This window comes from Natrix helvetica (genome assembly GCF_964273705.1).
Source record: "Natrix helvetica genome assembly, chromosome: 1".
Classification (NCBI taxonomy): Eukaryota; Metazoa; Chordata; class Lepidosauria; order Squamata; family Natricidae; genus Natrix; species Natrix helvetica.
In genome coordinates this window covers 206,833,347-206,849,969 of record NC_138548.1, presented here as the reverse complement: position 1 = coordinate 206,849,969, position 16,623 = coordinate 206,833,347, and the positions used below count along the sequence as shown (strand labels likewise).

At 42.2% G+C, this 16,623-nt stretch overlaps 1 protein-coding gene across 6 annotated transcripts in view; it reads right to left on the bottom strand.

Annotated features, from left to right (window-relative positions):
- Positions 1 to 16,623, bottom strand: part of RAPGEF3 (Rap guanine nucleotide exchange factor 3) — an 82,266-nt gene that overhangs the window by 58,400 nt on the left and 7,243 nt on the right. For 5 of the 6 annotated variants that reach the window (XM_081939790.1, XM_081939789.1, XM_081939788.1 and 2 more), the window contains one exon: positions 15,493 to 15,708. In XM_081939790.1, coding sequence (XP_081795916.1) covers positions 15,493 to 15,576 — 84 coding nt within the window. In that variant the 5' untranslated portion in view covers positions 15,577 to 15,708. Of the gene's footprint in view, positions 1 to 2,244; positions 2,290 to 15,492; positions 15,709 to 16,623 lie in introns of those variants that run through there. The other variant, XM_081939791.1, reaches the window with a different exon arrangement.

The following is a 16,623-nucleotide window of genomic DNA, read 5'->3' as shown; positions in this document are numbered from 1 at the left end:
TATACCATAATGACATCCATTTGCTTTTGGCTTAGTTTATTGAATGAACCCTTCCACTGAGATTTCTACATCATTGCATGAATCTTAGCTAAATCACAGTTAAACACATCCTGCTTGGCACAGTCAGTTTGACTATAAGTTGGTATTCAAGCAGAAGATACAATCTCCCTCCCCCTTAGTTCTTCTTTCTTAGTTTGTTCTCAATCATTGGAAAATCCTGAACAGGTTGGATTGGATTTTCTGAATGTTTTGTCCTCTTTTTTTAAAGAGAGCATTCTTTCACTACTGCAAATAGTTGGACTCCCTTGGAACATGTCATTGATTCCCTTCTGTTTCTTAGTGGCACCATTTTTGGTCCGTTTTGACGTCACTCCCCACCTGTCTGAAGCCATTACAAAACGCTATCATTATTCATGAAACACTATGTGCTGGATACTGTTTAGCCACAACCTCTCATTGGCCCATTAAATTGGACATCAAAATCTATTATCCCCAAAAAAGAAAATATTTCTGGGCTAGATTAGCAACCCCTCCAGATCCATCAAATTTACCCCTTCAGCTGCTGATCTTTATAATCAATAAAATATTGACCATATAGACGTCTAATCCAGCTAGATTTACTTGTAATATAAAGCAGCTGCTCTTTGATTAAAAGGGTACTTAATTAAGAATTGGCATCCACAACTCAAAATGAAAACTAGAAATAAACAGAAGAAAAAAGTTTGAATTCTGCTAGGTTAATTAAACCACTTCACCCAATCACATTTGGAAAACGGCACACGGAAATCTTATTGCCACTCTCTTCATGCAAATGTGCTACACAACTGTCCCTCATCTTGAGGTAGCCATTCTCTTATTCAAACTATATCTGTGTCACACTCAGGGAAGGCGGAGTCCACTGTCAATCAATCATTACAGGGTTGGGGGTCGACTAAGGATTTTTTTTTTATAACCAAATACATGCATCAGGCTAGAAACCAGGAGACTATGAGTTCTAATCCCACTTTAGGTACAAAATCAGCTGGATGACCTTGGTCTCAACCCTAGGAAGCAGGTAATAGGCAGGCAATGGCAACTACTTCCAAATAGCCTTGCCAAGAAAACTGCAATGACTTGTCCAGGCAGAAATCAAAAACTGACTCAAAAGTGCATGCACACACACACATAGACACACAAAGGGTATAACAAAAGCCAGGAGCCATAAATAATTTGTTATAAAAATTACATTAAATGATGTTTTTTTTCAAAACAGGTCCTTACTTGTTTGAGACATAACCTTTGAACATTCATAATTACAGTACTAAGTAACATTTTCTCAAAAAAGAAAGAAAGAAAGAAAGAAAGAAAGAAAGAAAGATAGAAAGAAAGATAGAAAGAAAGAAGAAAGAAAGAAGAAAGAAAGAAAGAAAGAAAGAAAGAAAGAAAGAAAGAAAGAAAGAAAGAAAGAAAGAAAGAAAGAAAGAAAGAAAGATTGGAATTGACTTTTGGTACACTTTGTGTATGTGCGTATGAGTGTGTATCTATATACATACCTACACCGTGACTATGTAAGCCAAATTAAACCTAGAAACGCTTCCCCCTTATTTTGTTTCTTACCTATATATTTATTTTACTTAGTTTCATTTCCTACTTTCTTCCTGGAACTGGAAATCCATGTTTCCTTCTCCCAAACTTAGCTACAGAACCACAAACTGGCTATGTCATTGAGAATTATTGGCACAAGGTCACATAAACAATTTCATAACAGAATGGAGACCTGAAGCCAAGTCTCCCTAAATGTCATCCAACACCTTAATCACCACAGTGATATAGCTAAGCAACATTTCAATTCTTGAAAACTCACCCTGTCACTTCACTGGAGAGGTTTGATTTTAATCACACACTAGGAAGAATCAAATTACTCGTTGCAATCTTCTGGGGAAGCGAGGAGTCTGATGTGACAGTACTTAAGGATACTTGGCTCCCCTACTCCAGAAGAGCCACAATCAAACAAAAGGAGAATAATGAAAAATATATTGCTCATATAAACATTGATAATGAATAGCTATTGAAGAGATCCGTCCAACAGATCCTCCTGATGATGGGATATTTTCAAATACAGTTCTAGCAGCAGATCAAAAAAAGAAAATTGCTGTTGAGCCTAACTTGCTCCTGAAGAAATCAAACTTAATGTGCTCCATATCTAAACGTCAAATGAAAACATAAATACGCATAGAAGGTTCCTGCCCCGTTTTATCCCCTTACCTTAACATCGGGCGAGTGAACAAATTCTGACTGACCCATCGCAGCTGCAAATGTTGGCTTTTTTTCTTTTAAAAAAGTTGCAGGATCTGAAACCTTGGAAGCTGGAGTTATATTTTGGCTTGCTAGGTTGCGAAAAGGCAGCATTTCATTTGCAAAACAGATGAAAGATATCCAGGTGGTGGTAGTGGTGGTGGTGGTGGTGGTGGTGGTGGTGGTGGTGGGACTTGGCTTCAAGGGGACCAGTCTGACCTGTTTTGTGGCAGAAGAGGCTGGAAACTGAACTCCAAACATTAACTGATTCAGCTTCGCTCTCGGGAGGTAGAGAGATACACTTGCTGTTGCCAAGCAGATTAAGTTAAGAATCGCTATGCAGAGACTTGTAGTCAAATCTGGCTTGCTACCAAGTCAGAAATGCACAAGAATCAAGCTGTCCTTGCCTTTTGGCATTTGTTCTGCTAACAGCAGATGATACCTCACCTCTAAGAGCTTCCCTGCTTTCTCTGTTTACCTCCTGGCTGGCTCCACACCTTGCCCTAAGACAGGGGTGTCCAAACTTGGGAACTTTAAGACTTGTGGACTTCAACATGGCTGGCTGGGGAATTCTGGGAGTTGAAGTCCACAAGTCTTAAAGTTCCCAAGTTTGGACACCCCTGCCCTAAGAAGAGAATCTATAACTCAACAGAAAGACAATCATTCAATCGTTAGCATCTCCAGTTAAAAGCTGTCAGCTAACAAAAGCAGGAGTCCAAGGAGACAACACTAACTCAGTTGGCTAAAGGACTGGCACACTATAAATAGAGTGAGAAACCACGTCTTCTGAATATGGTTATACAGGGAGTGCTCAACCTACAACAGTTCGTTGAGTGACCGTTCAAAGTTACAACAGCATTGAAAAAAAGCGACTTATGACTATTTTCCACACTTATAACATTGCAGCCTCCCCATGGTCAAAAATCCGATGCTTGGCCATTGACTCATGTTTACGACGGTTGCAGTATCCTGGGGTCATATGAAAGGTCATATGACCTTTGGGAAGCTTTAGACAACCAAAGGGATGCCAGTTCACTTAACAATCGTGTTACTAATTGAACAACTGCATTGACTCACTTAACAACTGTGTCAAGAAAGGACATAAAATTGAGGGAATTTACTTAACAAATGGCTCACATGGCAGCAGTAATTTAGGGCTCAATTGTGGTCGTAAGTTGAGGACTTCCTGTACCAGAATTCTCAGTATACATATTTGTTCCCGTTGCTTCCATTTTTCCTCCTAGATTCTATCCTATCCTGGAAGTCACCGTGCTGAACTTCCACATCTGCTCTCCCTTTTAAGTGAACTGCTCAGATGCTGGAAAAGGGTCACAGTTCAGCCAATATTCAGAAAAAGAGCTAGAGGCTCATGGAAGCCAGAGACATAATTTTCAGCAAACGGTATCACTTGTATAACACTTTGGGGTTACACTATTTAAAAAAACAACAGCACTACCGTGTTTCCCCAAAAATAAGACATGCCCTGCTAATAAACCCAATCGGGCTTTACAGAGCACGTACCATAATAAGCCCTCCCAAAAAAATAAGTCCGCCCCCAACTATTTAAGCGCATGCGCAAACGGTCCCCGCCATTACCACTGTACCACCTACCGGTACAGCTTGCGGGGCAAAAAGAGGGCCCACCACAAAAACAGCGGCAGACAAAGCAAAGTGCTTCCACCCCACCCCACCCCGCCCTTCCTTCCCACCCAAAAAGAGACCGCCACAAAAACAGCGGCAGGCGAAGCAAAGTGCTTCCACCCCCCACCCTTCCCTCCCGCGCAAAGAGCCCGCCACAAAAAGAGCGGCAGGACGCGATGAGATCACCCCCTCCTGCCTGTTCCTTCTCGTGTAAAAAAACACCGCCCACCCCACCCCAATGATAAAGGCAGCCTGCCTGGATCCCTTCCCCGCCGTCCCTTTAGCGAGGGGTGGCAGGTGGAGGGGGGGAGAAGTGAGGCACGCCTCTTACCTTTCCAGGTCCGTTGTGTTCCTCACCCTTTCATCCAGTGAATCCCCTTGTAAAAAAAACCTCATGAGTTCAACTAGCGACGTGTTTTTTTTTTAACAAGGGGCTTCACTGGATTGAAGGGCGAGAAACGCAACGGACCTGGAAAGGTAAGAGACGTGCCTCACGACCCAACACCACCCACCTCACCCCAATGGTAAAGGCAGCCTGCCTGGTTCCCTTCCCCACCGTCCCTTTAGTGAGAGGTGGCAGGTTGTGTGGGGGAGAAGCGAGAAGGAAGAAGTTTGATTGAACTCGCGAGAAGGTGTTTCTTTTACCAGCGGCTTCCCTGAACACAATGGTGAGGAACACGACAGAGCTGGAAAGGTAAAAGGCGTGCCTCGCTTCTCATCTGCCCCAGAAAATAATAAGCCCTCTCCCTATAATAAGCCCAAGGCCATATTTCGCAGAGCAAAAGAAAATAAGACCCTGTCTTATTTTCGGGAAAACACAGTACAAAGCACGACGTTGCTGTAAAAGTAATAGCTGTCATCGTGATAATTCCTTTTTCAGTAAACATTACAAGAGGAGCAACAGCATTTAGGCTTACCTATCTCCCCATAGCTCTATAAAGCACTCTCTGGGTGGTTTACAATGAAGAAGCATTATTTGCATACTGCCCCCAACAATCTGGGTCCTCATTTTACCGACCTCAGAAGGATGGAAGGCTGAGACAATCTTGAGCCCCATAACATCGAACTCCTGGCAGTGGACAGAGTTAGCCTGCAATATCACATTCTAACCACTGTACCACTAGGCCTCAGGGCACGTCAAATATATACTGGATGAAAATGCCAACTGAGACCAAGACTGCATGAATAACTGAGGACTTTAACTGAGTTTGTCTCTGCTTCGTTTTATGCATGTATTATCTGTAAACATTTTCCTTCTTAATATCTAGTATTGTTGTTTACTTTGTGGCTCAAGATGGACTTATCCATTAGGCCCAGGCGTAAGGCCAATGAAAATCTTTTATTTATTTATTTTCTTAAATCAGAGAGAATAAAAATTAAATAAAAGTTACTTTTGGTTTCTAAAATATACAGGTTTTTTTTTTCTATTTTCTCCCATACCTTTCGTCTTTTTTCTTTTTTTCTAACTTTTTTAAAAATATGTTTATATGTTTATCTTTTACTATGTGAAAATCTTTAATTAAAATTATATTAAAATAGGAAGACAATATACAATTCCAATTCCAATTAAAAGCTACCGTATATTAATTGCTACCAAGAAAATATTGAAAATCCTATGCAATATAATACGAATACGCTCAGCTCTCCGCATCCCCATTTTTCTTACTGACAGCATGCTTTCAGGCATAAGGTTCTCTCCAGTACCAGTCAAAAGATGTTGTATAACTACTTTGTATTTCTATCTATACTGTGACTGCCTGAAGCTTTTGTGGTGAGGAAGTCCCTCTGGCTCCCTCAAGCTGGGATCCTTCAGCCCTTCTCCAACTATCTCTTCTACATCTTGCCATTATCCTAGAGAGATTCTTTGTGGATTGATGGTTTAATAAGATTGCTAATCCGTTCCAACCCTGATGCACTCTGGGAATCAATTACCAGAGAAATTTAAAGATTGCATTGGGAATATACTCTATACAATTGCAGTATATAAAGTCAATTTCTTATGATATTCTACCATGGTGCCCACAACCAGCTCAGAATAAAGGCCCAATGAAATAAGACCATCTTCCTTGCAAAATGCAAGGGAGGTTAATGCCACAAAGATTGCTGGTAAAGAGAGGTCAACTATATGGGGCTACTATGTCATTTACTCATAGTACTATGAGTAAATGACAGCTATGTCATTTACTCTTTACACATTATGTAAGGAAGGAAACGTGTGGCACATAGCTGTCATTTACTCTTTGCATGCTATGTAAGGTGGGAAACATGCCTTCTCTAAATGTTCAGATCGGACAGAGAGATTCAATTCTACCAAGGCATTACTGTACTGTATATCCTGGTGTGATGCTCTGTGCGATTTTAAAGGTACCAACCAACCTTTGGATTGGGTCCAAATGCTTATTGCTAACCAATGCAGCAACATAAAAAAGACTGTCATTCTATACTGAGGGTATTGTCCAGTCGACAATCTAGCTCAGGGATTTCAAACTTGATTTCATTGAGGGTCACATCAGGATTGTATTTGACCACGGAGGAGGGGGGGCATGGCCAGGGGGTGCCACAATCCAATTCACAGCTGGTAATCTTGAACTATAGAGCAGCTCAGCTGTTTCTTCAGGCTCCACTCTGTGCAGAATCCCAGATTACTACACAAAATGACCATCTCATTCACCACAGGGAATCCACAGGTTGAATATGTGGAATTACACCTGCAAATACATGTACAGAATCATCTGATGTGATTTCAGGACAGGAGCTTTGTCCTGCCCATCTTTCCCTAGTACAGTACTGATTAAGGTAAGAATCTGCAGATAAAATATGTGCAGAGAATAATTGATGCTTTGCCACTGGTTTGCTTGAAAGTGGTTCAAATAAATTCCTTGAATATCCCCCGCCAGCTTACTATGGAATCATCTCCATGGTTTCCTACCTCACCGCTATCTGTTTTTGTTCCTACCCGTCAGAAGGAAAGAATTCTCAAGAGATGGAACAATAAGGTTTTCCTATACCAAGTTGAGACTCTAGAAAGAGTGCAGAGAAGAGCAACAAAGATGATTAGGGAACTGGAGGCTAAAACATATGAAGAACGACTGCAGAAACTGGGTATGTCTAGTTGACTGACGGGGAACCTTTTTCTTCTGCCAAAATTTTGTGCATGTGCACTATCACACATGTGCATGCCCACAATCCTCCCCATCCACCTGCACAAGCGCGCAACACCCCCCAGGGACGTATGCATGCATGGCCCCTCCCTAGCCTCCGGAGGCTTTCCTGACCTGGGGAGGGCAAAAGCAGCCTTCCCTGAACCCTTGAAGGCACTCCGGAAGGCCGGGGAGAACAAGCCCAACAGACCAGAGAAAAACAGGCCCAATGGGCCAACCGGAGGTTTATTCCTGAACTTCCAGTTGGCCCATTGGGGCCATTTTTTGCCCTCCCCAGTCTCCGGAGGCTTTCCTGAAGCCTGGGGAGGGTGAAAATGACCTCCCCTGGCCCTCTGGAAGGGCAAAACACCAGCTGACTGGTGCATGCATGCCGCCAGAGCTGACAGCTGGCATGCCAGCAAATATGGTTCTGTGTGCCACCTGTGGCACGTGTGCCATCGTTTCATCATCGCAGATCTAGTTTAATGAAAAGAAGGACTAGGGGAGACATCATAGCAGTGTTCAAATGTCTCAGGGGCTGCCACAGAGAAGAGGGAGTCAAGCTATTCTCCAAAGGACCTGAGGGTAGAACAAGAAGCAATGGGTGGAAACTAATCAAGGAGAGAAATAACTTGAGGAGAAATTTTCTGACAGTGAGAACAATTAATCAGTGGAACAACTTGCCTCCAGAAGTTGTGAATGCTCCAACACTGGAGGTTTTTAAGAAGATGTTGGATAACCATTTGTCTGAAGTGATGTAGGGTTTCCTGTCTAAGCAGGGGGTTGGACTAGAAGACCTCCAAGGTCCCTTCCAACTCTGTTATTCTATTCAAGTGTTATTTGTAGCTCAGCTCATGCCTTCTCTACTTTCACAGCAGTCCTGAGACAAACACCACTTTTATTCCTCTCTGCAATCCAAAAATAAATCCTCTCAAAATAAGAAACGGAGTAGGGCCCTGCCCACTCTCACTCATATTGTCAGCAGGAACTCAATGGGCTCTTTCATCAAGAAAGAAATATAGAAAATTAGACTGCAGTTACAAAGATCCTAGTTTAGCATTTTTCTTGTCACACCAGTTTCCTGCAGGTACCCTATTTAGATATTTCTATACGAGGAGGATATTATTTGTTATATTTATAACCTACCATTTGTTGAGGAGCACAAAAAGCCTCCTATTTCCAGCATCCTCATTTGTGCAATGAAGGAGAGGTAGCTCAATTGACCTGGAGGAGGAGTGCAGAGATCTGGATTCAAGGATAAAATGGGATTCAGGGGTGCTTTCCTTGGGATATGAGGCAGCCATACAAGCTCAGGAAATGAAACAGCTATTTAAAGTCTTCCTGGTAAGGGCTACACCGTTTTCCTGCATGTTCCCAACCACATTTTGCCCTTTGAATCTGGATCCCTCTGCTGTCCTAATAACCACCTGGAGTTTTCACAATATCTGGGCCATTTCCTCTCTTTACACTTTGACATAATGCACAAATCATGAATCTTGAGCTTGAGAAACTGGTGAAATAGGTCATAGAAAATACTTGTAGCTCGGGTTTTAGATTTTGGCAGTGGTTTGCTCTCCCAGCTTGTTTCAATTTAGTTTCTGAACCTTTCGTTACCAGACTAGGTAACATCATCAGCAGGATTGTCCTGTCCTATTCTCCTTAGCTTATAAATCTCTTGTGTGCCAGGATGATCAGTTGGTCGTACGATTGGATGTTTGGTTGGAGTTATGTTTAAATTCTGAGCACCTGATTGGTTCTCTTGCTTAGAAACTGGTTTCGGGATGCCTCTTCTCCAAGAGCAGGGCATCTCTTTAATTCTAAGAAATCATTCAGAGGAGAGGATAAGAAATGTGTCATAGAGAAGATTTATAAAAACATGTAACGACGTAGTTTTTTTTTTTAAAAAAAGAGAGTTTGTCTTCACTACAGTAGATCAACCTTCCCCATTGGACTGCTGCAGTGGTGGGATTCAATTTTTTTTACTACTGGCTCTGTGAGCGTGGCTTGGTGGGCGCGTCATGGCTTGGTGGGCGTGGCAGGGGAAGGTTACTGCAAAATCTTCATTCCCTCCCAATCAGCTGGGACTTGGGAGGCAGAGAAGAGATGGGGGCAGGGCCAATGAGAGGTGGTATTTACCGGTTCTCTGAACTACTCAAAATTTCCACTACTGGTTCTCCAGAACTGGTCAGAACCTGCCCAATGCTACCTCTGGACTGCTGCCATGGTGCACTGCCACAGCAACACCCAGAATTCCAAACCATTTACTATTTGGAGCCCCAAGGCAGATGATTAGCTTGTCAGCTGATTAACACTGACAAGTAACAAAGAGCAAGCCCATCCTCTCTTCAGCTCTTCAAGTGTGCTCCTGCCCAGCATCTTGCGGGGCCCGCTAAAATTGGTGTCCAGACAGATGTGAGTGGAGCCTTCTCTTTATATTATCACAACGTCTTCCAAAGTCACCGTGTTAAATTTTATCATTTTTTTAAGGAGAAGCTTTTGGAACGCCCGCATCAAACAAAGACAACCACCCCCCAGACTCCTATCAGCCTAAACTTCCAACTACAGTTCTATTCTATGTTGCATCGATTCAACTGGCACATATACTGATCATGCCAAGCTTTTCTTAATCTTGATAGCTTTAAAAGTCTCAACTTGATGGGCTCTGACTCATGAATTCTGCAAGCACAACAATTGGGTACATAGACCACTACAACACTACCACTACACTACTACTCTGTAGCAGGGAGTAACTAAGAGTATACTCCTCCACGGGTAGGTCCAATTTATCCTCTTTCTACAGAGCCTGGATTTGATTTCACAGTGATTACACCTTCCTACCGCTTCCGGTTTTGAAGTGAGGAACAGTTAAATCCCTGAAACCCTTTGAAATTGACTGCACCAGAGGATTTTTTTTCCTGCGAGGAATCCACTCCACTTGAACGCCTGCCTTGCTCTCAGGGTTCACTGCACATGTGGTCAATGGAACGGCCACTCTTTCAGGCAACCGCTGAAACTCACAGAGGCCAAGCCACTTCCGAAGGGAACCATCACCTCCCCTTTCTCCCCCTTCCACCCCACCCTGCTTTTTCCGGCTGGTAGATGCAAAAGACCAGGGAGTCCGTCTGTCGCCAGAAATCCGGTCAAATCAGGCAGGAAGCCAAACCAGGAGCCTGTCCTTTTCTTCCTAGCTATGTTTGGCTGTTCCTTGGTATCGCCCTTCCTTAGACCAAAGAAAAAAAAGCCAGGAGTTCCCTGGGGAAGCTGCCTTCCTTGAAACGGGGGTGGTCGGGAGTGTGCAGCTCTTTAGTCAGGGAAATGAAGACTCTCTGTTGAACAAACTCAAAAGCCCGAGGATCTCTTTGCCAGCTTATGTCCTTCAGCCCTAATTTGAATCACATCTAACTCCTGGAATATATTTTTTTCTTTTCTCCCTGTTAAGATGAAGGTTCAAATCCCACAGCACTTCCTAACCTTAGGAAATAATTAGAAAGAAAACCACTTATTCTGAGCTTGTAACAAGTGCTTTTTCTTTTCACTCCTAAGTAAGCAGAGGCTTTCTTTTTACTCCTTGGATTCTAAAAGAAAGCTATTATTTTCAGGAAAAAATAGCTTTCAGGCAGGCGTGGGTGCTTGCTTGCACATCCTGCTTAGAAGCAAATGAACAGGCTTTTTTGGGTTTGTTTATTTGTTACTTGTTGGTGACCAAGGAACTCAAACTGCTGCTCAAGCACAATGCTGAGCGGTGGCCAGATCAGTGTTTCTCAACTTTTGCAACTTTAAATTGTGTGGACTGCAACTCCCAGAATTCCCTGGTCAGCTTGAGATTCTAGGAGTAGAAATCCACAAATCCTAAAGTTGCTGAAGTTGAGAAATGTTGGATTTTAGAACGTATTTTTTTCAGGAGTGTGAAGGATGCATCCCCTCCCGAGCCATTATCAAATAGGAGAGATCCCATTCCCCAAACTGCTAGCTCTTTCCTTTTTTCTTTCTTTCTCTCACTATAAGGTTTTAAAGTGACTTTCCCTGAAAAGATCCATAATAAAAAGAATGTTGTGGTGATAAGAAAGCAGCAATAAAATAAAGGGGGATCTTATTTATACATTTTCTAAGTTATGATTTTTCATCAGAGTATTACTAACTGAGCCACAGTGGCTGGGTTCATGCAGGCCACAGGTGAACTCCAACCAAACCATCCAATGACTTCTCCCAAGGTGTGACCTCAGTTAGTGAGACTGACTCTAATTGCCAGATGCCTGGAAGCTGAAAGAAAGTACAGCCACTGACAAAGGATGGATAGAAGTGATCAATCGAAGTGATCCAGTGATCAAAGTTGGAAGATTCAAAAGCTGAATCTAGGGATCTTATAAGTGATATCCTTTTACATATTCTATCTTCAAGCTCTCCAGCTCATTCTGGCAACCAGGGCCCCAGCCTATCTGTCCCACATCTGGTTGAAATCACCAAAGGGAACCCAGTAACAACGGCGAGTATCATGAATTCAGTGCCAATAGATTTCCACAGACAAGATCAAAAGCAAGAGCTTAGACTAGCAAGCCAGACCGTGAGAATCCTCTCATTCATCAAAGATTGCTGAGAGGAGTCCTAACCACAAATGAAGCAAAAAAACCTCCAAACGTTGTGTTAAGTGCACATAGATGCTAATTGCCTGAGATGTCTCCAATGAGGAAAATATATATTTCCATAGTGATCAGGAGTTGGGGAAGGTGCCAGATTTCTCCTGCAGAACGCTGCTCCGAACCCAGCATTTTGAATTTATTCAGTCAGTGTTATATTATCAGCATCATTGGGTTCCCTATTTGTTTTCATTCCCAATTCAAAGTATTGGCACTAAGCTACTAGATATGGCCTTTCCCGGCTAGGAACCACAGTCTCTGAAGGAACACCTGCCATATATATATATATATGAAGATAGATAGATAGATAGATAGAGATAGATGGATATAGATAGATATAGATATATGTATTTGTGTTACAACCCTTGGTATGCCCAAATATGAGAGGGAACTCACTACTCCCCAAATACATACCTATTTCCCTGGCTCAGCTGATAAGGAGGAGAGCCTGTTGCTTAGTGGCTAACACATCTGCCTAATATGTAATACAGCCCAGGTTCAAATCCCAGTAAGGGTACGGCTAGCTGATGAGAGCTAAATCGCTTGAAATAGATCTATACTAGTCTCCCTTTATTTTTATATATATCTTCAGAAATTTTGAACAGAATGCCCTTCCAGGTTGAAGGTGACCAGGATGATGACCAACTAGAAGCTGACCTTCTTAGTGGTGGTCCCAATTCTAGAGTGTCCATCCCAGAGAAATCCCCCTCCTATTATTTTATTCCTTATTTGATGCCAAGCAAAATTATTTTTTACTCACTGAGCATTTTGATACACTGAAAGTGACTTCTAAATCTTACCTGGAGATTTCAATGTGTTATAAACCACCCCCAGAAAACTTCAGAATGCAATATATAGCCTTTTGATTTTTTTTTTTTTTAAAGCTGCAAAAATGTTCTTCTCCATTATTTCCCACTTCAGCTGTGATGGGTATGTGTGCGTGCAGAGTGGGGGAAGGAGGGGGGGGAAAAGGATGAACAGATACTTTAGAGAATGTTGTTCCTCCCCCAAGTCATCCACATATTTCTGGACATTTTCTAACCCTAAAGCCACAGATCCTGGAGTAGAATATTTGTAAAAAAAAAATATCCTCCCACATACTTCCAGGCATCTGAATAAAGAAAGAAGGAAAGAGTACTCCAAGTTCAAACTGATGATTTAAATAACAATGTGTTTATTCACTGGCCAGATATGGTACATGAAAACTGGGGGGGGGGGGGAGCCACCCTATTTACATCTTGATCTTGTGTAAAGGGAAAAGCAACTGGATCCAACTCATTATTATACTGGAAATAGTATTATCTGACCACCAGTTAAGCTCCGAAGCTTATGTAAGAAAATCATGGCTTAATCAGAAAGGTTTGAAAAGAGCTGAAACAGTCCTAAAATCAAAGTGGCGCTTATTACTTTTAAAGATACAAGTGATTGCTTATTTCATCCTGCAAATATGCACTTTTTATTTATGGGTAAGATGCCCTCACGTTGCAATTTGCATACAGTATGTGTTAATACATGAATGCAGTGGTGGGATTCAGCCAGTTCGCACCTATTTGGGAAAACCGGTTGTTAACTTTCTAAACTGTTCGGAGAACGGGTTGTTGGAAGAAATCTCGTTTTGTTTTTTTCCACTTTACAGGGCTAATCCTGTAAGGAAGGCAGGAAGGAAACATTCTGGTGTTGTTTCTAGCCTAATCTTTATTGCCCTGATTACAAAACTGCCTCTTCAGTTAACCCTTATTATATTGTAACAGCTAAGGCGAAGCGCCCATTGACGTGAGTGACATTGAGTTGGCCATGCCCAGTCAGTCACATGACCACTGAGCCATGCCTACCCAGCTGATCATTAAGGCAGAGAACCAGTTGTTAAATTATTTGTATCCCAGCACTGCATGAATGGCTATGATAATACACTATGGAGAGAACAATTAACATTTATCTATCTTATATGGTTGTCATGGGGAATTCCCCATGAGCTTGACAGGATAATTTTACAGAATGCATGTTAATAACATTTCAGTGCACTAATTCCCCAAAATGACAGGATGAGTATGCAAAGACCCTTCCCAAAATGGATGGCTACAATTCCCATGATCCCCATCCAGCATCTAACATTCAAATTCCTGCTCAACTATGAAATTCATTAATCCGGTTTCTCGCACATTAAGCCATGCTGTATTTCATCACATTTAGCTGAATGCTTTTTTTTTTCATTTGACAGCTAGAGCAGCTTGTTGAAGGCCACAATCCCAAAGCTGCTAGCAGGACAAAAAATAAAATTGATTTAATTTACTTTGAAATAAAACCCAACATGGTTAATATAGCTACTTTCCAATTGTGTATTTAATTATCTGTCTCAATATTTCATAAAATATTTAAAGATAAAAAAACAACTTTTAAAGATCTCTGGGGGTTAAGCTCAAAATTTTCAGGGGTGGGAGGAATATGGAGCGCTGCAGTCCTTAAAAGTAGTCAGTTCTGCCATAAACAAATTTAAAACTGCAATGGCTAGAATCGTATATTCTGCTCAATTGGTTCTTGCTTTTTGCATTTGCAGTACTATTCGCTTTCTTTTAATACAGGTAGTTCTCGATTTACATCAGTTCATTTAGTGACCGTTCAAAGTTGCAGCACTGAAAAAAGTTACTTATGACCATTTTTCACACAATCGTTGCAGCATTCCCATGGTCATGTGATCGAAGTTCAGATGCTTGGCAACCGATTCATATTTATGATGGTTACAGTATCCTGGGATCATGTGATCACCTTTGGCAACCTTCTGGGAAGCAAAGTCAATGGGGAAGCCAGATTCACTTAACAACCACGTTACCAACGTAACAACTGCAGTGATTCACTTAACAACAAGTCGTAAAACAGGGCACAACTCCCTTACCAAATGTCTCACTTAGCAAAGCAAACTTTTTGGGCTCAATTGTGGTCGTTTGAGGACTACCTGTACACTGTCTGTTCTGATGTTCTGAGGATCGACTCAAGTAACCCTGAATTCCTTGGGAGCAGGCAGGTTTTCACCATAAAGCAATGTTTCTCAACCTTGGAGACTTTAAGTTCTGTGGACTTCAACTTCCAGAATTCCCCAGCCAGCACAGCCTTCTGTGGACTTCAACTTCCAGAATTCCCCAGCCAGCACAGGATTCTAGGAGTTGAAGTCCTGTGGACTTCAAGTTGCCAAGATTGAGAAACACTGCCATAAAGGATAAACAAGACCATGCGTGGATAACTTTAGCCATTCATTCAATAGCATCATTCTCAGAAAGCAAAAAGAACCAAACAGAACCACCAACACATTTATGTTAAGAACAGCAATATTAAAAACGGAGGAGGGGGGGAAATCAACCACAAACCCCTTCTGACAACAGAAGAGATCTAAGGGACAAGATGTAAACTTTCTCAGGACACCCAAGGACTATTTGTTAGGCCTGTGCTAAAATAAAACGCACACTCAGATTCTGGTGATGTAAAGAGATTTCACATCCTGCCTGAAAGCGAAAGCACGCCGATCCCTTCGCCCTGCTCATGTCAGCACTCTGCTGTCACTCTGACTCACAGGCATAATACTAAATGAATGATTTGTCTTAGCCGCACCAATATTCCTGCCTATTGAGGGGAGAACGCTCCTACATGGACATATCCATCACGCTATTCTTTGAACTACAATCCTTGGGTCTCCAAGTGGCCTCCTCTCCAAGGCCAAGTGTGCAAGCCTCAGAGCCTAGACAAATTGGCCAATAGCTCCCATAAAATAGGACCGACCCGATTGTCTGAAACGTCCAAGCATTCTTACTTACCCATCGGATGCCCTGGATCCTTGGGGCATTGTTCAGCTGCCCCTCCAGCTGGATCCGATAGCTGCAGCTGCGGAACAAGTGCATTTTTTTCCAAAGCTCGTAGAGGAGGTTCCTTTCAGGGATGGAATCCACGAGTCCCGTGGAGAACTGGGACAAGTCTGCAACCTCCCCCGGTGGAAGTTCGACATTCCACCTTCCCTGCCCAGTCCAGGCCACCTTTGGGAACAAGAAAAAAAAATAGCTAAGAAAAAAAAATACCGGAATGATTCCTTTTTCCCATCCGGTCAGCCTTGGATATTCTGCTCGAAAGAGCAGTGTTATTATCACAAGTATACAGGTAGTCCTCGGCTTATGACCACAACTGAGTCCAGAATTTATGTTGCTAAGTGAGAAATTTGTTAAGCGAGTTTTGCTCCCCTTTTACGATTTTTCTGCCTATATCTGCGAAGAGAACCACTGCAGGTGTTATATTAGTAACACAGTTGTTAAGTGAATCTGGCTTGCCCATTGATTCTGCTGGTCAGGTTACAAAAGATGACCCCATGATCCCAGGACACTGCAACCGTCATAAACGTGAACCAGTTGTCAAGCATCCAAATGTAAATCACATGACCATGGGGATGCTGCAATGGTCATAAGTGTGAAAAATAGTCATAAGTCCCATTTTCCAATGCTGTTGTAACTTTGGTCACTAAATGAACTGTTGTAAGTCAAGGATTATATATATACATGCACACACAGTAAACAGTAACAGAGTTGGAAGGTACCTTGGAGGTCATCTATTCCAATCCCCTGCTCACACAGGAGACCTGTACTAGGGATTGGAACTGCAGACCTTTCTGATCAAAAGTTCAGTGTCTTAGCCACTGACACACACACACACACACACACAAAATATGGTATTTCATTGCACTTTAGAACAGTCAAAACATTTTACTTCTGTGGTTTTAACAATGAATGCCACAGCATTCATTGAGGGAGGGAGGAAAAGAACTCCAGGAGAAGAATGGTTTTCCTGAAATCCACCTTGTGATATTAAATGAGAGATCTGACCTGAAAATCTGATCCAACCAAGGTTGCTTTGAGAACACTCCTTTTCCTTTTAATTCCTATCCGGTATTTTCTTCTACC